Source organism: Gracilinanus agilis, chromosome 1, assembly GCF_016433145.1.
Source record: "Gracilinanus agilis isolate LMUSP501 chromosome 1, AgileGrace, whole genome shotgun sequence".
Lineage (NCBI taxonomy): Eukaryota > Metazoa > Chordata > Mammalia > Didelphimorphia > Didelphidae > Gracilinanus > Gracilinanus agilis.
In genome coordinates, this window is record NC_058130.1 from 61858369 (window position 1) to 61881443 (window position 23075).

The 23075-nt window shown below is 40.6% G+C and overlaps 1 protein-coding gene across 2 annotated transcripts in view; it reads left to right on the forward strand.

The window, feature by feature from the left end:
• Window positions 1-23075, forward strand: part of CHCHD6 (coiled-coil-helix-coiled-coil-helix domain containing 6) — a 338099-nt gene that overhangs the window by 309564 nt on the left and 5460 nt on the right. For both annotated transcript variants that reach the window (XM_044668582.1, XM_044668653.1), the window contains one exon: window positions 16558-16693. In XM_044668582.1, coding sequence (XP_044524517.1) covers window positions 16558-16693 — 136 coding nt within the window. The remainder of the gene's footprint in view (window positions 1-16557; window positions 16694-23075) is intronic.

Sequence of the window (23075 nt, forward strand, 5' to 3'; positions counted from 1 at the left end):
ATATATATATATAGAGAGAGAGAGAGAGAGAGAGACAGAGACAGAGAGACAGAGACAGAGACAGAGACAGAGAGAGAGAGAGAGAGTTTAATTTGGAATAATCGCAGAGGGAGAACACTAAGCAAGATTGAGAAAGCCTTCTTGTATAAAGTGAGACTTTAGCTGAGTCTTAAAAGGGAGTCGGGGAGGACAGAAAATGGAAAGGAGGAGGGAGAGAGTTCTCAGGTTAGAGTACAGCCGGTGAAACATGCCAAGAGTCTGAAGATGGACAGCATGGAAATCAGTGACCCTGGATCTCCAAGTTGGTGAGGAAGAGCAAGGTATCAAAGACTGGAAAGGTAGGAAGGAGCAGGTGTGAAGAATTTTAAAAGCCAAATCAGAGTTGTATATGTGATCTAGAAGGCAATAAGGAGCCACTGGGATTTACTAAATGGAGTGGCATGATCAGACTTGGGTTTTAGGAAGTTTTACAGACTTAGTGTCCATTTTCTCACCTAGTGCTTCTTGAGGGAGGTGAAAATACATTTAGTTATAAACAAAGGAACATTGACAGGTGGCTATACCATAGAATCAGGGCTTATAGGAAAGGGAAGAAGGAATTTTGGAAATGACAAAGCAAGCAACTGGAAATTTCAGACAGGGCAATGGAATTGAAACAAGTTTCTCTCTTGTGCTCAACTGCCAACCACTCTCTGTTTTCACGATTGGGATATGAAAGCATTTACCTGCTTGTGTGAGTAATGAGCCAATAAGTCAGATCAGGTTAGGACATGGTATTAATGAACTTATGTTTATTCCAGAGAAAACTTCTGTCCTGTGGCCACATAACACCCCTAAACCCTAGCCAGGGGTGTCACAAATACAGCCTTCTAATCACAAGACAAGGGAGTGGGTGACCAAGTACAAAAATAACTCCTCAAGTACTCCTTACTCAGCCTTCTGATGTTTCTTCTATATAAAGTGGTGTTCTCCAACCCAAACAGCAGTACCAAGGTCTGTATTCTCTAATGCAGATTGATCTACCTTTTTCATCTTTAGTTTGGTATCTCAGGAAGCAGAAACCCAGAATCAAGACAGGAAACAGGCTCCTTTTTTAAAGTTATGGATTTTAAAGTTCTGAAGAATTATGCCTCTACAAACCCTTGTTGGGAAAAACTATTATAAGCTATGTTTCCATTTTGAACAGTGCAATATCAGAAACTTTGGGACCAATGTGGGTATTGAACTAAACATTGTTGCCATACACATACCCTTTGCTTCCCTTTAGTGAAAGATGCTAGCAACAATGTCAGGATTCTGCCTGAAATACTCCTACTTTTCCTTCTACCTTTATTTCTTACTTTTGCAGGAGAGTTGATCTTTGACCTCTCAGACCAGAAATCCCAAAATGTAATCACAAGGTGTTAATAGAGTGGCAAACTAACTATAATCCTTTTATCATGTGTGAACATTTTTCCTTGATGGAATTAAAGAGAGCAATCTCATTGGACAAGTAAAAATTAGACATGTCTTTGCAGGCCTTTAAATGGGTTCAAGGAAGGATAAGATTTGGATCATTTTATGGAGGGAGAACCCCTAAGGGAAAAGAGGAAGGGATTTCTGTCCTCTCTCTGTACCATCATCCATGTAGTATTGACTTGCCCAGAAGGAGACCCTCCACCTAGCAATTCAAGAGTTTATCTATTCAAGGGAGCTTATAGTCCAGTTGAGGAAGCAAAGGCACACATCCCAAAGAGACATGGATAGAAAGGCAGTCCCTTGAGGGAGGCAGCTTCAGAAATGTAACACCCTTGGCAACATTAAAGAGAGCCAGAAAGAAGAACAGACCCTGAGAACCAACCAAACACCCCACCTCCCTAACAGAGACGATGCACCCAAAGGGAACCATACATGAAGAAGAAAGAAAGAACAGATGGAAAGATGGAAGGACTAACTTCTAGGCTCTGCATTACCAGAAGTTATGAATTGCTTTTGCTACAGGTATTCCTCATTATCATTGTACTCTTAAGTTTGAGCCTACTTTTCCTATATTCCTGAGTATATTTGTGGGAGAGTGTGCCCAGATATAGAGAAGGGATATGCTATAGCTACTGTTTTTTACAATAACATCTTATTAATGCCTTTGCTAGGAATTAAACATGTCTATTGGCTGATTGTTAATGGACAGCACTACCATTGGAGGACAGATCCACAAGATTATTCCTAGTACTCAAAACAATAGTAACCACTCTCTGAGGGAGAAATCCTAGAGTACCTATTGGGGGAGTGGCTCATGAGGTACTACTACATTTTGTTTCATTTGTTATTAATGCAAAATATTATATTAGGCTTTGGAGATAACAAGGTCGAAAAGGTCTTAAAGGCCTTTGCCTTTAAGGAGTTTACAGTATACTCATGGGTAATTTGTACAGGAGGGCACCTAGATGATACAGTGGATAGGGCTCCAGGGCTAGAGTCAGAAAGACCTGAGTTCAAATCCACCCGAAGACACTGTCTGACTGGGCAAGTCATTTAACCCTGATTGCCTCAGTTTCCTCTTGTGTAAAATGAGCTAGAAAAGGGAATGGCAGGCCACTCCATTATCTTTGCCAAGAAAACCTCAAAAGGGGTCACTAAGAATCAGACATGATGGAAAAATGACTGACTGCATACACAAGTAAGAGATTAGGGAGAACACGTAATAAGAGCAAGCCGAGGGAACAAAGATATAAAGAAATAAAAGGGAGATCACTCTCAGATGAGCAGAGGGAGGAAGGCTTCCTGGAGGCTTCTTCCATGGAAACTCCTTCATGAGGCTAGATTCTTATCAAAATTTCACTTGACCCCATTAAGTTTTTTGTTGTATGTTTTTAAATTGAGTTTGTTGCTAATTCAAAACTATAGCTTCATTTATTTTAAGAACTTAGAAAACCTCATTGAGTTGATTAGGAGGCTATTAAGCCTTCACTGATACCTTTTTCAGAATTAGGAGTTATTGATGTTCCTTGAAAAATAATTTGAGCCATTAATAGTTCTTAAGTTTAAAACATGCAAACACATGTGCACTCCTTTTTACATAGTACTCAATCTACACATTGTCCAAATAATCGGATTCTTTTGCTTCAGTTATCTGTAATTTCAGGCATAAATTTAAACTATTATTTTATTGTTCAGTATAATTCCAGCAGCTAATTCATTTTTTCCTGGTGCACAAGACTAGAAAACTTGGGTTTTCATCTGAGCCTTAAAGAATGGGTGGAAATTAATTTGGTGCAAAGGAAAGAATGGCATTACAGTCCCACTCCTTAAAATTGGTTCAACAAATCACAATCAGACTTTTTTCCCTTTCTTAATATCCTCTACTTCTCAGCTCTAACCCTCATCACAGGTAGCACCTTTTTAGCCCTCAGTCACAGACCATGTGGACCCCAGCCCCACCTTGGTCATATGATTTGACCCTTATTGGTGTTTATACCTCCTAAAGCCACTTAAGTTCCTTCATATCTTAATGCACGACTGGTAGAGAGACTTTTCATCAAACCTACTATTTGTGAAACTTGCCTTAGGAAGGGATCCAGGACTTATTTCAGCCTTTGGAGAGATTGCAACAGTGTGGATGGATTTGTTTGTATTCTTGAAAAGAAGCTGTTAGTAAGACTTGAATGTCTCTAAAAGCTTTGATTTGGCCAGTGTGTTTTATAAAGCTGGACTGCAGAGCTTCAGGGCTGGGGGTGGGCTATGTTTGGACAGAACTCGCCTACTTTAATGAATGGTTTGATTCCTGGTGCAGTGCCGCCTTGCTATAAAGCTCTTCATTATGAAATCTGTGCTCTCAGCTTCTCTGCTTCATTCCAAGGCTTTTTTACAGGCAAAGCAGCTACAAGGGGCTGGGAAAGAGGAGGAGGTTTAGACCAAATGACATTTACTTGGCATTTTATCTCCTTCCCTTAGTACTGATAAAGGCCAGAGGAAAAGCCTGCTCCACCTCTAGACCAGTAGGGGATAGATTTGAATACCCTCTAGTTTCTCCTGGAACATCGTCCTGTAAGTAAAGCACAATGGGTCATTGCCAGCTTTGCCACAGAAAGAAATAGGGAGCTAATCCTAGAATTGCTTTTCACTGCAGAAAAGAGAAGCCAACATAGCAAGGAGTGCACACTGTCAAACTTTAGAGACCAATAAGCCAAGAGCACTTCTACTAGTTTTACCACAGATGGAAGCCCAAGAAGAGTCCCAGATCTGTTCTGCAAGAATTGGGATTCTAGTACCTGGATCACCTCCTCCCCTCATCTTCTTCATCTTTTTTTAAACGCTTATCTTCCATCTTAGAATCAATATTGTGTATTGGTTCCCAGGAAGAAGAGCGGTAAGGTCTAGGCAATGAAGGTTAAGTGACTTGCCCAGGGTCACACAGCTAGGAATCCCATCTCTAGGCCTGGCTCTCAGTCCACTGAACTACCCAGCTGCTCCGCATCTTCATTCTCACCTTTGATCTTCTACTTTTAAGGCAATGCCACCTCCAGTGAGCCTTCCTTCCCCAGTACCCCTCTTCTTCCACACAGTGGGCTTTCTCTCCATCATTTTAAAAAATGTTTTATTTGTTATCTTTTGCTTTTACATTATAATGATTTTCAGATATTATGCCACTGCTTCCAGTCAACCCTTCTGTAATAAAAGTTACACAAAATCAGATTGACTACATAGTGTATGCAACATTCCATAACCCCTAAGCCCCTATCTCTGTGCTGAAAGATCTCCTTTGTCTAGAATTCCCCATTATACTCCATCTTTTATTATATTTACCCATGTCTAAGTTATTTACCCTCCTTCTAGAATATATGCTCCTTCAAGGCAAAAAGTGTAACCCCCATTGCCTAGCTCAGTATTCTGCACATAAAGTTTACTTAATATACTTTATGTATATAATAAGTCTTTGCTAAAGTGAATTTACTAAGCCCATTTTATACACACACATGCATACATGTACTTAATGTCAGTTAGAAGATATGCTTTTTTTCCTCACAATCTAGTTTTGGGGACAATGCTTACTTATAAGTGACGTCTTATTAGAGATGAGACTTATAAGCATCTTGAAAATGGAAAGTACATGAAGATAATCCCTCAAGTAACCACAATTGATTTCTGAAGAACCATACACTAAAATCCATCTACTTCAACTCACAAGAGAATATTTTAGGCCCATACTCAGCATGGTTACTCTTACTTTACTCTTGATTCTAATAAGCTTACTTTGCTCATCTAATAAAGCCCTCTGGACTACTGAGCTATGAAGGTCTACATTGAATAGCTCTAGACTGCTACATTGTTTTAGCTATTTCATCATATCCTCAAAATGAGGAGGAAAGAAGAGGGTAGATAGTCCAGCACACTGAATCAGAAAGAAAGGAAAGGGAAAAAAGAGAATACTGTTTTCTAAGGCATGATTTGATTTAGCAAAATTAAGCACTTCCTGTATAGGTCACTGCAAAAGTGTGTTGTTGACATTGACTCAAAAATCTACCAGACTAGGGCTTTTCTAAATGAGCAGAGTACTATAACTGATTCAGTTCAACAAATATTGTTAAACATCTACAATGTTCAGTGCGCTAGGAATATACTAGATATAGAACCAAGGGATGACCTCAGAAGCCATCCAATCCAACTCATATCTCATTAAGACTCCCTGTACAGTAGACCTGAGTGTTAGCCAATGGTGTGGCATAACCAAGAAAAAGTTACTGAAAGCTTAAGTTGCATAATAGAAGTATTCTTTGAAGGCAAGCATTAGGGTCTTCACATCAGCTGCTGTCTGGCAGGTTTTACCAAGCTGGAAAGTTTCTGTGTGTGTGCTAAAAAAGTCAGTGGTCTCTTGTCCTAGAGCAAACTTAATGAAGTTCAGAGAGGTCACATCCTGTATTTTCTTACTTTCTTCTTAATATTAGGCTTCCAAATAGTCATTTCTTGTACTCAAACTATTTTCTAGCATAGTTTTCACTATGAGAATAGAAGTAATGAGCTTGATGTTAAGGTAAAGTAGGAAATAAGACTTTCTTTGGAGTCAGAGAATATGAATTAAACCCTGCCTCTTTCATTCTTTACTGTATGAGAGGACTTTGGGCAAGTCACTTTACTTCCCTAACCTCAGTTTCCTCATCCATAAAATAAGAAGGTTGGATTAAATGACCTCCAAGGTTTTTTCCAGCTCTAGATCTATGTTCCCTATTAACCTGGAGGGAGAGTTAGAATACTTATTGATCACCACTGTCATTTCCAGAGTCTCTTGTTATCTCTGTAATTCAATGATCTCTTCTCCTTTGAAGTTCATGCTGTCAAAATTTCTACACAATCAAGATTATGGTGGCTATTGGCATTTCTCAAAGAAGTTTAGTACTGGTTTCCTCTCCTTCCTAGCTACTACCTTTATACTAGGAGACTTCAGTGTCAATGATGATGCTCCATCAAAATTTCTAACCTTCCAATTCCTTTGTCTTTGACTCCATTTCAGCCACATAGAAGGATGGTAACATACTGGATCTCACCATTACCCACAAGTGTTTTACCCTCTTAATTAAAAATTTCTGCCCATTTCTCTTAAACTGTCATCTTCTCCCATTACAGCATTCTTTAGGCTTCAGCCCTCCTGAATTCATTATTTTCCCCCATCAAGGCTTACAATCCTTCTTCCTCTCATTCTTTCCTAGGCTGTTAACCCCTACTCAAACATCAGATCTTTCCCTCTTCCATCAGACAATTCAATTGTACACTGTCCTCCTTTCTCAGATATTTTGCCTCCTTACCACTGCTTATACTTTATCAAACCTCAGCCTTGGATTGCTCCTGTCAGCTGTTGAAACAGAGAGCTGTCACACTACTATGCGCACTGGAAGCCTTAAAAATTCAAGTTATTCAACTTCAATTAGGCTCTCACCTGCAGCAATTTTTTTTATTCCTCCCTAATTGATTCCCTATTTCACACCCAACCAAAAGTATTCCAAACTTCTCTCCTCAAATGGCCATCCTCATTACTGTCTCTCAACTTTTACTTACTAAGAAAATTGAGGCTATCTCATGTGAGCTCTCTCTTGTTCCATCATCTTCATCTGAAAATCCCATCATCCCCCACTCTTTTCTCTTCTTCCTAGTTCTTTGACAGTAAGCTAGCCCTTCTTGGCAAACCTAATCTCTCTAAATGTGTTCTTCATCCTATCTTCTCCTGTCTTCACCAACAGCAGGTATCCCCAATCATCTCCTTTCTCTAAACTTCAGCCTTGGGGCCAGCCGGGTGGTTCAGTGGATTGAGAGCCAGGCCTAGAGAAGGGAGGTCCTAGGTTCAAATCTGGTCTCAGACACATCCTAGTTGTGTGACCCTGGGCAAGTTACTTGACCACCCCCATTGCCTAGCCCTTACCACTCTTCTGCCTTGGAACCAACAGTATATTGATTTTAAGGTAGAAGGCAGGAGCTTAAAACAAATAAATAATGAATGAATGAATGAATGAATGAATGAATGAATGAACAAACTTCAACCTCTTCCTATTCACAGGCCCTTCCCTACTTTCTTCAAAAAATACACAAATCTTCCTCATTCTTAAAAAAAAAAAAAGCAACCTTTCATTAAACCCTACCATCTCCTCAAGCTATTATTCTATATCTAGTTCCCTTTTCATTGTCAAACTCCTAGGAAAAAACTATAATTGGCATCACTTTTTCCCTCATTTGTAATCTGACTTCTGGCCTCATCATTCAACTGAAATTAATCTCTCCAAAGTTACTAATGACCTTGATTTTCTTATCATCCTTTTCAGTCTTCATCCTTCTCAACCTATCCATTGCATTAGACACTGTTGATGATCCTGTCTTTTTAGATACTTTCTCCCCTCAGACTTTCATGATACCATTCTCTCCTAGGTCTCCTACCACTTATCTAACTGTTCCTTATACTTTTTTTGTTGGTTTGTTACCCTCTTTGCCAGTATCTCTTTGCCAGTGACTTCTAGATCTATCTTGCCTATTTATATTTATGTGCATGCATATATGTGTGTTTATATTTTTGTGTATGTATTATATTTTTATCTATCCCTTTTCCTTGAGCTTTTAGTCCTGAATCACCAATTGGTTATTGGACATTTAAAAGTGGATATTCTAGAGACATCTTAAAGTCAACATATCTAAAACTGAACACATTAACTTATCCTCAGTTCTAGATCTGTGTGATTTTTATCCTCAAGCCTCCTTTTTTCCAGAGTTTCCTACTTCTGTGAAAGGCACTATCATCTTTACAGTATCTAGGTTCATAGCCTAATTGTTATCAACAATTCTTCACTCTTCCTCACCCCATATATCCTTTCAGTTGCCAAATCTTGCCATGTCTGTATCCACAACATTTCCTTCATCTGTTCCCTTCTCACTTCTCATACAACTACCACCTTAATTGAGGTCCTTGTCACCTCTTACTTTAGGTTATTGAGACATTCTCTGTCCACTGCCCAGATGTTGCCTCTTTTAGTCTTATACCAAGCTGGAGTGTATGGGGTATCTCTAGTATAAGAGCTCACCAGGCCCATTTAAAGGGCTGCCCATCCACCTTTGGTGTCCACCTTTCACTCTACTCTACATGTGGCTCCAAGAAGCTGTAACATGTCCAATAACCACACTCCAGGAAAATTGTCTCAGCAAACAGGCTAAATAAGGTTGAGGGTAACCAATAGACCAAAAAATCATTGGTGATTTAGGTGGTGTGGCTTCCCCCAAGCATGTGAAGACTTCATCTGGCAGAATGGGCAAATAAAAATCATGTTCTTACAGCCACAAAGGTGGCTGAAGCAGGCACTGTGGAGCACTTAAAGCTTGGTTTAGACATGAAAGATGTCATGGTTATCCACTGCATCCCAGGCCATTGCCAGTTCTGACTTTTGTCTTGCCACTAGATTTAAATGACTCTGGAAGGGAAAGAGAAACTGATGACTTCGTGGACCTGCCTCCCTCAAATCCAATTCATATGCAAGCCAAGATATCAGCTCATGACATCTTTGGTCCTCTTCAAAACAAAGGACAAACAATATCTAACTTAAATCTGCGCCTCTACAACTTCAATCAGTTGCTTGTAATTCTGTCCTCTGGCCAAGCAGAACATTTGCAACCATATTCCTCATGATAGTCATTTAGATGCCTGACTTGAAGACAGCTTTGATAGCCTACTCCTTCCAGATCTCTTCTCTAGGTGAAATTTTCAGTTCCATTATTTCCATCTTTCACAGCATGATCTTTCATCCTTATTGCCCAACTCTTCACCTGGCCCAATTTGGAAATTCTCACTCAACAATTATTAAGCATATGATAGTATGTGCCAGACACTAAGCTAGGACCTTGATGATCCAAAAGCAAAAACTAAATAGTCACTACCCACCAGAAGTTTGTGTTCTACTGGGGAGAATGTAACAACAACAATAAACCACCTATTGTATTCCAGGAACTATGCTGAGCACTTTACAAATATTAACTCATTTGATCCCCACAATATCCCTGTGAGAGGTATTATGATCACTATCATCTCTGTTTTGCAGATAAAGAAACTGAGGCAAAGAGGGTTAAGGGACTGGCCCAGGGACATAAAACTAGTAAATGTCTGCGGCCCAATCTGAACTCTGCTCTTCCTGATTCCAGACTTGGCACTTTGTACCACCTACCTGGTCACCAGTTGTATACAAAGGATTATCAATATAGGGGATACATTTAGAAAGGCATTCTTCTTCATAAAATACAGTGCCAAAAAATCTACCACAGGGGGCAGCTGGGTGGCTCAGTAGATTGAGAGTCAGGCCTAGAGACGGGAGGTCCTGGGTTCAAATCCGGCCTCAGACACTTCCCAGCTGTGTGAACCTGAGCAGGTCACTTAACCCCCATTGCCTACCCTTAACCACTCTTCTGCCTTGGAACCAATTCACAGTATTGACTCCAAGATGGAAGGTAAGGGTTTAAAAAAAAAAAAAAATCTACCACACAGTACTTCAGATTCGATCTAACTAGGACAAAGTACAGTAGAACTCTCACCTTCCCACCCTTCATTATCATTCCCTTTCTTAAACAACTCAGTAGTTTTCAATGTATCCCAAAATCACCTCAGCTTTTTGGCAGCCAGGTTACACTTTTGACCCATATTGAATTTGCGATATACCAAAACATCCAGTTTCTTCACATGAACTACTACATCTCTTCTTTTCTATATTTAAGTGTTGTAATTTTCCCCCTATATTTGCTTGTTTTTTCAGTATCCTACAATATAGTGCATCTTTGCTAATCGTGATCCTTCCCCTGTATGTTTTCTAGACATCTCAAACTCACTATGTCCAAAATAAAACTCATTATCTCCCTCCTTAAACACATTCAAACACATTCCTCCTCCAGACTTTCTTATTTCCATTGAGAGAGCCACTTAGGTTCATAACCTTGGATTCATCCTACTTTCCTTTCCCTCACCGTATTATGTCTAATTAGTTGGCAAGTGTTGTCAATTCTACCCCCACAATATCTCTAGCATAAACCCCCCTTCTTTTTTTCTTTCCTTTTTAAAAAATCTTACCTTCTGTCTTAGAATTGATAGAATATAAGTTCCAAGGCAGAAGAGCAGTAAGGGCCAGGCAGTTGGAGTGAAGTGACTTGACCAGGTTCACACAGCCCCTTTCTTTTCAATCATGCAGGTCCCACCCTATTTCAGGTCCTTTAAACCTCCATTTGGACAATTTCAGTAGACTCAATTGCTCTTCCTTTCCTACTCTGTCTTCTCTCCAATCACTCTTCCACAGTCCTTCCATTGCAGAAGAATCTTCAGTGATTCCCTATTACTTCTCTATTAAAATACAGATGCCTCAGACTAGGATTTAAAGCCATGTACCATCAGGCTCCAAGCCTGCCTTTATATATTCATTTTTATCTTATTCCCCTTCAAATAGTCTATGACCTCCCTGCTCTTCCCCCAGTCTGGTCTTCCATCTCCTGCCTCCTTGCCTTGGCAAAGGCTGTCCACACCCCTTCCTCACTCATTCTCCCTGTCTTGATTCTTCTAGTGCTCTCTCCTTCCTCAAGTAATTTTGTATTTATTTTCTTATTTGCATTTTACATCCTAAATTGAATGGAAGCTCTTTGAAGGCCTTTTCCCGTTTTTTTTTCTCTTTGTCTAGCACCTAGAAGGATTCCTTAAACATGGGAAGTGCTTAATTAGTAACTCATTGGATTGAATTGAAATGAACTGAATTGAATCAAGGGCAGCTATTATTGTTACTTTCTCTCTGTATTTAAAAAAAAAAAAACAAGCAAACCTTACTTTCTGCCTTAGTATCAATTCTAAGAAAGGCAAGGGCTGGGCTATTGGGGTTAAGTGACTTACCCAGGGTCAAACAACTAGGAAGTATCTGAGACCAGATTTTAATCTAGATATTCCTGGCACCAGGCCCAGCACTCTATCCACAGTGCCATCTACTTCTCCACTATCTCTCATCTAGTAACTGTTTTTTTTCTGCCTTTTCTAATCCTAACCATTCTCGTTGCCAAAGAAAACAAGGGCCAAGCATTTACTCCATCATCAGTATTGTTGTTCCATCCACCTCAAGCAGCAACAGTAACCCTTCTATTATTATTCTCTTTTCTCCCATTTTGACTAAATAAGCCCTTTGGATCACGCTTCTTTCCCTTCACCAGCTCCTTCTGAGCTCTAGCACTCCCGGCACTATTCTTACAGGGCCATGGCGCATATTTGTAATTATCCTCCTTCTACTCCCTGCTTCTGGCTTCTCCACATTGATTTTTAAATTTAACTGGTTGATGAGTTTCCTGTGCATTCACATCCCTATTTTTGAACAGTTCCTCCTTTTGGGTGAATATCGGAACCAGAAGAAATGTTCCTTCATTGATTCTTTCACCTTTTGAATGATAAAAATTATCCAGCAAGGCTGGAAATTATCAAGAGGCCTCCTGTTGAGAGGCTAGAGAGCAGCCTCCAAGTCCTGAAGCCCTCAGCTCCATCTCTACCACCTCCTGACCTCAGGGCCCCAGACCACGCTGGAAGACTTTAAACTTGAGATGTTGGTCTGTTTTAAAAGTTCCTTACTGCCCAGAGCTCCCTACATGGTTGAAACATAGGGTCATTTTAAAAAGAAGGAGGAGGAGAAAAAAGAGAAAGAAATGTTTAGCTCAATGATGGGCAAACTTTTTAAAGAGGGGGCCAAAGGAAAGGAAATGCTCATCTGTCAGTCTGTTTCTAAGGCAGCTCTTTTGAAGTTTCATTGTACTGTATCCTATGCATTGTATTCTTCAGATTAGGAATAATGTCCTGAGGCCAGACAGAACATTTCAGGGGGCTGAATCTGGCCCGTGGGCCATAGTTTGCCCATCACTGGTAGCTGCTTCACCTGGGCAGAAAGAGACTTCTAGTTGGTGTCTGAAATACAGAAGTTTTCACCATCTATACTGTATCATCCAAGGCAGCAGTGCTTATAGCACTGGGCCTGGAGTCAGGAAAACCTGAGTGTGAATCCTGCCTCCAACCCATCCTAGGTATGTGATCTTGAACAAGAAACTTAGCCTCTGTTTTCTTATCTATAAAATGGAAGTAAATGTCACCTACTTCTCAGGGTTGTTGTGAACACTAAATGAGATGATATTTTTCCAGTGTTTATAGTACCTAGCACATAGGAGGCACTGTATAATGCCAGCTATTATTATTGTCGACTTATTTTCCAAACTCCTCATCTCGTTCTTATTTCTGTCCAGGTACTGTATAGTATGTTAAAGTGACAAATAGAACATAGTTCCTACTTCTTTTGAGTTTCACTGAAGTGTTCTTCCCAGTATGCTTTTCACTCTGTTTATCAGTCAGCCATTCAACAAATATAAGACTATCTTGAAAGCACTCTGCTAATCAGTACAAAGACCAAAAAAAAAAGAGAGAGAGAGAGAGAGAAGAAGAAGAAGAAGAAGAAGCATTCCATGGCCTCAAGGGGCTTACATTCAATTTTATATACTGAAAAACTAGGTGACCCAGTGAACAGAGTGCTATACTGGAGTCAGGAATTCGTCCTGAGTTCAAATTCAGCCTCAGACCTTTACTAGCTCTGTGACACTGGGCAAGTCACTAAACCTCTGCCTACCTCAATTTCCTCAACTGCAAAGTTGAGCTGATAGTAGCACCTACCTCCCAAGGCTGTTAGGAGAATAAAATTAAATAATGTTGTACTTTACAACTTTAAAAGTCTTTGAAAATGGTAGTTATGATCATTAGGCAATGTATTCAAGATAAGTGTAAGGTAATTTGGTAGGGGGAGGCAATAGCAGCTAAAGAGGATCTGGAAAGGCTCTTTAAAAAAGATGGTGCTTGAGCTGAGTCTTGACAAAGCAAACAAATAGTGGAGGTGATGGGGGGAGTGTATTGTGTTCCAGGCTTGGAGGATAATCTGGGCAAACCTAAAAAGGTTTCCTGAAACTCCTTGAGAGTATATAGTCTGAATTTATAATGTTCTTCTACCCGCCCTCCCATTACCTGCCACATTCCTTTTGAATAAGATATATCTTTCTGTGAGCCTACAGTCTATGGGAGGGACAAAAGACTACAGAAGTACCTGAAGATACAAGACAGAATTTAAATTCAGCAAATGTTTAAATACTTTGAAGCTTCTTAAAATCCATCCCTGTGATTTCAGAAGGAGTTCTTGGTGCAGAAACTCCCTCTCCCAATACAGTCATCTGTTGTGAAACTTAGTGTCATTGAGAGTTGCCGGGGGGCACTGAGAGGTCCAGGGTTTGCCAGACTCAGACAGCCAGCAGGTGTCTGAGGTAGGACTCCACGGCCGCCCTCCTCTGCTCTCCGCCTTGAACGCAGGAGGCGCTTAGAGTAAATGCTCGTTGAAGTGAATTCCCTGCTGGGTGGATGTCACTTCACTGGCAGTGTAGTCTCTGCTCTCCAGAAACCTAAGAAAGGAAGGGAAGAAGGGTGCAGCCTATGCATGCGTGTGGGATAGAGTACAATGTGATACATGGGTGTCAGAAAGCTTCCTAGAACAGTGAATAATATCCAGTGTGAGCCTTAAGTAAAGGGGGGAGGGCAAGCTCAGCGGGTCAAGATGGCAGGGGAGAGGAGGAGGCCATGCCAGGCAGGACAAGAGGGCATCATTGAGTAAAAGCAGAGAAGAGGGGATGAGTTTGGCATGTAGAATACATGAAGGGGAGAATAATGGGTAAGGCTGGAGAGGCTCAAAATAGATTGTAGATTAAATGACATCATGAGGCATTTTTAATATATTCTTCAAGCAATGGGGAGCCACAGAAAGCTTTTGAGTAGAAGAGAGATGCCATCAAAGCTGTGCATTATGAAGCTGCTTGGGCAGTGGTATAAAAAGGATTGAGAGGAGAGAGGCACGACTGGTATTCATAATAAATGATTATGGCTGTCATTTATATCATACTTCATCTACTTTAGCTCACTGGATTCTCACAATAGCCCTGGGAGATAAAGAATGGAAGTTTGATTGTTCCTGTTTTATTGAGAATGAAGCTAAGGCTTCATAGAGATGGTCATCTGCTAGAGGAGAAAATGAGAGAACCTGAACAAGCTTCAAGGTTCGATGCCCCCAGGGACCTGCATTCATTAAGAAAAAATTATGTAGGACAGAGTGTCATCTACACTGTCTGCCGAGGTCTTTGTATCAGATGTGTTTGCTTTTTTGTCTGTCTTTGCCACCAGAGGTAAAGGGGGAGAGGGGAAGACTGAGCTACAAAGACAAAAGACATCAATAAAAAATGTTTTGAAAGAAAGAAAGAAAAATGTTCAGGTACCTTTCATAACAACTGGGAATTCTCCATAGTAGGGAATATCTGTTTAAAGGCCTCACCAAAGAATTCTCTCAAAAGAGAATAGAGTAACCCTTTGTTCATAGGGGTAGGTAGGGGCTAGTCCTAGAACTAGGGAACTTTAGATGAGGAAATTCCACCAATTCAGGTACGTGCCATCTCTGGAATTTGTGGCTTTTGAGAGTTGCCTAGAGTAGAGGCACCAAACACACAACTTTACAGAGTGCAGCCCCCAACCAAATTCAAATGTCATTAAGAAATTCTTAATAAAATAAATTAAAATATAGTAAAACATCAATAATGTTAATAATGATTTTCTAAGTCAAGCTATGACACACACACCCCCAAAGAATCCTTATATCTGGTTTAATGGCCCCATTTCTGTTGGAGTTCGACACCTCTGGCCTTGAGTCCTCAGCAGCTAAGTGACTTGCAGAGGGTCACATAGACAGTATGTGTCTGAGGCTAGACTTAAATTCAGGGGTTTTCCAGGCTCCAGGGCCAGCTCTTTATCCACTATGCCAAATTGCCTTTCATTTTCTACTGTAGCATTATTAAATTGGTGGATTTGAAGTCTTGGATTGCCTCTGTAAAACTGACTCTAATGCTACAAATTAAAAAACCCTTCTGTTAAAAAAAGAAAGATGAAATGTTCAGTCCTTATTTAAGAAGGCAGAGAAATGTACAATTCATTTTAGAAAGGTCTCCATCAAAAACATGTTTGGGTTTTTTTTGTTGTTTTTTTTTTTAAGTTTTGGCATTACAAACATAAGCTTCAGTTATCAAAGAAATTGTTGACTAGCTCATGCCTGATGATACTCAATAAATGAGATGTGACCATCTACAAAACAAGATCCTTAGAGGCTGATGCTAATCAAGCCCAAGGTTATGTGGGACGATGCCCACTAAGAATTGCTGCTGATGCTGGTACCGTGACTCAGCAATTCTGGCTGATCCAGGGCCAACCTGAAGCAAAATGTGCATGATTTCTTCCTTGTTCAGGCCCTCCCTGCTTTGCTTTGCCTCCTGGGTCTCTAGGAGAGGCCGGTGCTTGGGGCCTTGCACTTAGCAAGAGGTTACTTAGCTATTCGTTAATTTAGGCCTGGTTGAAAGACCTTTTAAAAAATATTTTGATAATTGTGTTGTTTTCCTTTGTTAATCCTCTGTTTTATGCTTTATGAATTTAAAACTTTATTCTGAGAAGGAACCTCCTCAGACTGCTCCCCAAAGCACCCAGGACACAAAGAAAACCAAGAACCCTTCTAGAGAAGTATTTTTTCTCCAAGGAATATCTGTATCTGAGATTGACTTTGGCCAAGTCCCTCTGCTGGCGAGCTTTCATAGAAGTGGAGCAGAGACTTGTCCATCACCCCGTCATCATGCCAGTCTTGTTAGAAGGCCAGGCCCTGGGACTAAAAAGGAATCATAACAATAATGAAGTAACCATTGTTTCCAATTAACTTTATATTGCTGTGGGAAAGACGAGCATTGATCAGAGTGTTAATGAGATTGAAAGTTTGGGAACTTCTTGGTTTCCCTCCTATCTTCATAGCTTGTCCTCTCTCTCCTTTTCCTGACCTCGTGGGGATACCAGCAGACTTAGCTTCATTCCAGAGGGAAGGCAGAGGACAGATGGAAGGAGTCAGTCAGACAATGGGGAGAGGGTGGGGAGAGCCCTGCATGGGCGCCCCAGGCAGCACCAGAGCCACTAGAGATGGTTGTTTCCTGTTTCTTCTGTAGACCTCGAAGGGTGGATCCGGTGTGCTCAGGCCTTCAGTCGCAGATTCTTCGCTGCTACCGAGATAACCTTCAGGAGGTGCTCAAGTGCTCAGACCTGGTCAAAGCCTACCAACACTGCGTGAGCACAGCCCAGAAGGTAGGCCCAGCGCCACTGCATGGGGTCACATGGTTCCTTTGACCACTGCCTTCTTCCTGGGGGACAGCCCTGTGTCCTTCTGCCCAGACCCCAGCATGAGCATCCCCAGCCTTTTGGGAGTGAAGAACATTGCACATTAAGCCGCAAGATAGAGAAGGGAGTTGGAGATACCATAAGAACATTGAGTTTAAAGGCAGAATGCTTGGCCCATCTTTGTTACTTGACTGACCTTTTACTTTTATTTTATATGACCTTGGTTGAGTAAGTCACTTCCCCTCTTTGGGCCTCATTTTTCCTCTTCTGTAAAATGGGGAGATTGAACAAAATGTTTTGTGTGATTTCTTCAGACTAAATCCTGTGATTAAGATAATATCTGTGACCACAGCCATGTGATAGGCAGTTGGGAAGGGAAGCTGCCACTAAAGAATTATGTTATAAGGAGAAAGATAATTAGTGGAATGCTGATAGGGAAATTATGGAGGCTAGTTCCAGCATTTTGGGCTTAACACCTTCTGCCCATTATGGACCTTACAGAAAATGCGAAATGAGTTTCCAACCACTCTCTCTCCCTTCCTCCAATATGTGGGTTCTTCCCTTGGCCCAAAGGGCTGTAAGGCCTCAAAACCATAAAATGATAGTGGTCAGCAGCCTTTATCCTACTCCTCCCACCAGTCTTACAGCCAATGGGTTATTCAAGCTAGTTTTCAAATAGCCTTGGGTCCTAGGGACCATCGGTATTTTGGACCTGGGAAGTGGGATGTTGTCAGAGGCCCCTGAGAGCCTACTACTATGTTAGCTCGATCACAATCAGGAACCTCTGCCAAAACTCTTGGCAGAGGTTACCCTTCCCATACAGTGAAAGCTTCACCTTGATGGGTGCTAAAGGGAGGCGCAAGGTCAGAGAATTGCCCGGGATTCCATCCCATTCCTCTCCTCAAGTGTTTTGCCTCTGTGTTAGAATCTGTTCCTCTGCTGCATCTAGGCCAGCAGGAGAGTAATTCTGCAAAGCCCAGACTCAGCAAGGGAAACCAAACTTCTTCCTACATCAGGGTACCAGGCTGGAAATTAATTCTAGTGCTAGCAGGGAAGCAACTCTGGGCATCCTCTTAGAGCAAGAAGAGGTACTCTACAGGGTCCTCAACAGAGAAGGAAAATGAGACTTAAGACCAAGATTTTTATTTCTATAAGGATTTCAAGTCCAGTGAAGGCATTATTTTAACCTGTATGGCCTGATTTCAACTCATTTCCTTCCCAGATAACCAGAATACTCTCATAGTCTGAGCAGCAAACAACTTATGAAGGATTGAAATTTCTCTAGTTTAGGCAGTCCCTTGTCATCTTTTGTGATATTTGCCCCTACTTAATATATCCCTTTTTATTCAGATTTTTCTCCTGCAAGATCCCTTCCTTTAAAAAAAACCAAAAAACTCTTATCTTCCATCTTAAAATCAATGAGTAATTAGGGATAGACAAAATGAGAATTGAGTGCCTTGACCAAGGTCACACAGCTAGGAAGTATCTAAGGCCAGACTGGAACTCAGAACCTCTCATCTCTAAGCCTGGCTCTCAATCCACTGATTCACCTAGCTGCCCCCCACCCTTCTTCCAATCTATCAAACAAATATATTTCTCCCTTCTGTCTTTCTCTTCTGCTTGAGGGCCTGCCACTCCTCTCTGCATCATCCCTTCCTGGCTCAGCAAAGATCTTTGGCCTCCACTTAGTATCTTAGATGAAAAGATAGTTTAAAAAGAGAAGATTTTCAAGCTTGCATCAGTGCAGGGACAAAGGGTGAGGGCTCCCTTGTCCTCCCCACAGAGAAGCCCATTTTCCCAGGCTGGAGAGCCAGCTGCTTTGTGTTATTCCGTGTGGTGAACAAGGTCAGAGCAGTTTTTGACTGAAGCAAGTCATTCCGTGTCAAGGTTCCTATGTGGAGCCAGCTCTCTCTAGCAGCCAAAAGGTTTCCCTTGAACTGAGTTTTCAGTGAACATTGAGACACCTAAAAGCCCCTGGAATCTCGTCCCCCCTCTTACAGTTCAAAGGCCACAGAAACCAAATGCAGATGGGTTTGGAGGGAGCTGGTGTCTGTCAGGGCCCTCTCCTGGTGGAAAGCGGTCCTCCTGGACTGCCATGGACCATCCTGGCCAGGGCATGCACTTCACCTCTGTGGAAGGAGGAAGGGGCTCTCTCAGGGACACAGACACAGGGAACTTCTGAGGTTCCCAGGAGGTGGGGAGAGGAGCACTCAGCCTCCAGAGGTAAAGAAGCTAAGGAGGGGAGAGAACGTTTTCTCTCCTACTAAGGGTGGAATCTGTTTGCTTAATTTTAAGTCTAACATGAAACAAGCTGCCAACCATCCCTGAAGAATCTTCAACAGACGGAGATGGGGAAAATTGTCAGGCTGCATTAGACCAAATGGTGTAAGTCCTGGTGGAATTTTTTTTTTATCCTTCCTATTTACCAAGAAGGTCTTTGTATGTCTGCAAATCAGCAAGCTTAAAACTTTAATTAAAAGCCCTTTTCCTCCTACCTCCCATTCCCCCCCAACCCCCACCCCAATCCCCAGACCTGCAGGATATTTCAAGTCCCTAACTAATTCTTGGCATATCTGATTTCTTATTTGGGGAAATGCTATACTAAGGGATCCTGTTGTCCAGCTGTCTCAAGTCCTAGCCCCCAGCTCTGGATGTTTTCTTCTCTCTCTCTCTCTCTCTTCTACAAATCAGGCTTTTAGCTTTGGGGGATTGGGGTAGCATTTGGGGAGGGGGAGGGTGTTGACTTTTTTCCCCTAGCAAAGTATATCTTTAGCAAACACATTTACCAATACATCTTTATTGCACCAAGTACAGGCAAAATGTGATTATGAAGGAAGACAGATTGCATTAAACTTCAGCCTGCTTTCTGCAGCCAGCCTGCCCAAGAGAGGTGCTGGGAAGCTGCCAGGCCTAACTCCCCCCACCCCTTCCCACCCCCGATGTTATTAAAGAGTAAATTGGAGGCTGAACAACTGGCAACAGCAGAGGCCAATGAAGAATCCAACTGAGTTTGAGTGTGTAGTGTGTGGGGAATGCATGTTAGACCCTAATACCTTCACTATCTAAGGAGCCAATGATTCTAGCTATATAGTATGTTTGTGTGTGTATGGCTAAAAACATCCTCTCTGCCCCCTACCAATGGGTGTCCCAGAAGACTTGCTGGCTAGGGTGCTCAAGTGTATGTCATGAATTTTCTGCAAGCAGTAGCCAGGTGGCAGGAAATCACCATGGGTCTATATTGGTTAGGGTAAGTGGGGTAGAGGCCCAGCCATTGCTCAGGTAGCTGGAAAACAGAGATAATACTTTCACACTCCAAGGGTTCTTGGGCAATTTCTGAGGCCCCACAAACAGGAGCTCAAACACCCGCACATCAGATGTGCAATCAGAGCCCAGAGGCATGTGCATGTATATGGATGTGGAGAGCTTCCTGGCATGAGTTTGGGCTCTCCATAGATTTTTAACAAGGAAAAACCTGATTTTTATGAAAATCGCATATGAGTGAACATTCTCCCTGAGTTAGTTTCCACTAGAAAATTCTGTTTTTAAAGAAATAAAGGATAAAGGTAAGAACTCTACATGACACTGTTAATGCAAGTGAATTTTTTTTTGAGACATGTTTGTACACAAGGTATTATTAAGACCCAGTTGTAGACATGGTTTTTTCATTTGTTTTGAGCTAGGTTTTGGCAAGTACCTACACCATAATTGATAGTTGTTTTAAATGCTGAATCTAATTTCATACCACACACAGTTCATCTTATTGTGTACAAGAGTCCATTTAGTTCAGCAGGCCCTAGGAATCTAAAGGCAAAAAGGAAACAGTCCATGCCTTCAAAGACCTGGCATTCTACTGGGAGAGGCCCTAACAAGATACATGATTAGGTGTTTTCTGGCTTATTAAAAATAATTTATTAAGTAGCTGCAGGAGCCACTGATTTTTAATCTGACCGATATTTCTTTCCCTTAAAAATAAGATTGAAAAATTACCCAGTCTTGAAGAAAGTAGACTTCTGCCTTTATACATACCCTCAGTTAGGAACCAACAGATCCTATTGAAATAATAAGTGAAAGTTTTAAGGATGGGATTGGATGTTATTTAGGCCAGTATTAGAAGAGTAACTTGGGTTCTAAGAAGGCCACCTAAGCACAAGGCTGGCACAGCCAGACACTGAGATGACACACCCACCCACTAAGATGATATATAAAAAGTAGTTTTAATTTTTAACAAGGGAAAGGTAATAGGTAATTGGATAACTTAAGCTAAAGTTTCTATCTAAACCCCACAAGATCTAAATGTCCTGTCACCAGGAGTCTTGATGGTTTTTTTTGCTACACTGAGTTCACCTATCTATCTAGGGACCCAGACCCTAATATAAAAATCCTACATTAATCCAAAACAACCCCCCTTTTGGTAGTTAGTTAGCTAGGCAGGACAGCGCCCAAGAAGATGTTTTGGATTCAAAAGGATCCCAACCAAATTCTCACAGACAGATGGCTCAGCTCAGCTGTACAGGATCACTCAGGAAACTTAGTAGATATTTCAATCAAGTATCAGGGAAGCAGTTAGGATGGAGAAGTCCAGATATACCACAGCCAGCAAAGGAAGGTTTCCAGTCCCTCTCCAGGTAAAGAGAGAATGAATGCAGCACAAGCTAACTGACTCTCCCCAGTAGAATTCTAGAATTCCTTACTCTGCTGTCCCATGCCTCTACTTTCTGAGCACACTTAACTTGACTTATAACAGCCCCCCCGCCCTTTGCACAAAGCCAAAAGAGTGTTGAAAACAATGTTTTGGCATTTGTGCACCAACAAACTTATATCCCGCCTAAACTAAATTTTACCCAAAATAATAAACAGCCTACACTCACTTATCTTATCCTATCTAAAACTACCTTACTCTAGGGATTCAAACAAAGGAAAGGAAAAGGGAAAAATTATACATTGAACAGTTACAAAGTTCAAAATACAAAGCAAACATGCAAAAGCAAAATAAGCAAAAAACATCAAAATAGAAATACAAGCACAAAACTCCATGTAAAACATTAAAATCATAAAAATACTACTCTTATAAACTAATACAGAAAAATTCTATTACTATTGTAATGCATAAATAGAAAACTTACAAAATTTTGAAAAAGTACAATAAACACATTGCATAAGCTTTTGCAAAAAAGTTAAACCAATCCATCAAACCTATTATGCAAAATACATTCAAAATTAGATGAAAATTCAGCACAATCTTATTCTAAATTAACTCTTATTCTTATTACACAAAACTGAACTTTTACATAGGACTACATATCTAACTGTCCTATGTAAAAAACTTTATCAGCATCAAATATTAACTACATACATATTTTACATATATGCATATATGTGTATGTTGTACATATATGCAACCAACATTTACATGCATGTTGCATATATACATGTACGTGCAATTTTAAGCCCTAACTATAAAACACATTATCTACATATCTATTTACATATTTGTGTGGTTTATGTAACATGTGATACATATTGTTATGTATGTTGCAATGTAATTCAGTACTCTTCCTTAACTTATCAACCCTAAAAGCTAATCTATTAAACTACAGCCCTGTCTTAATGAAATCTCCTAAAACTAACCCAATCTATCTATACTATTACTATTCTAAGCTATTTAAAATCTAAAATTACCTACATGGACACTCATATAACTAAATCGTATACTAAGTAACTATTCATTATTAGTAACCAACTATTGTATAACTAATTATAACATTGTTAATAACTTAACTATTCATTGATTCACTACTTGAATCAATATGTCCTAACTATGTTTATGTATGTCTATATGTTTTTATGTATATGTTATTATTTATGCTATGTTATGTTATATTACTGTTACATACAATATACCTACCAAAACTTCAAATTTTCCATCTTCTTATCTTGTCTGAAGAACTCTTCTCCAACGTCTATGGCAGTAACATGTACTGTTGAATGTATTATGAAAACATGCTATGTTACTATGTTACATTACCCAAATTCTTAGAAACATTAGTACATCAATCACTTCATCCTCTTCATTGATAATTTTCTTTTAGTCTTTATCTGCTTATTAGCTACAAGTCCTTCAGTCTTTGCACAATGTCTTTCAATATCTCTGGATCCTCCTCTTCTTGTCCATCAGAATGTCCTCTTCCACTGGAATGGTCCTGTCCTTACTGATCTTTTTGACTGCAGACTCTGTTTGCCTAATGAAATCTCAGCTTTCTACTTCACAGCTATTCTCCAATTCTTCCTCCTCCTCCTCCTCTTCTTCTTCTTCTTCTTCTTCTTCTTCTTCCTCCTCCTCTTCCTCCTC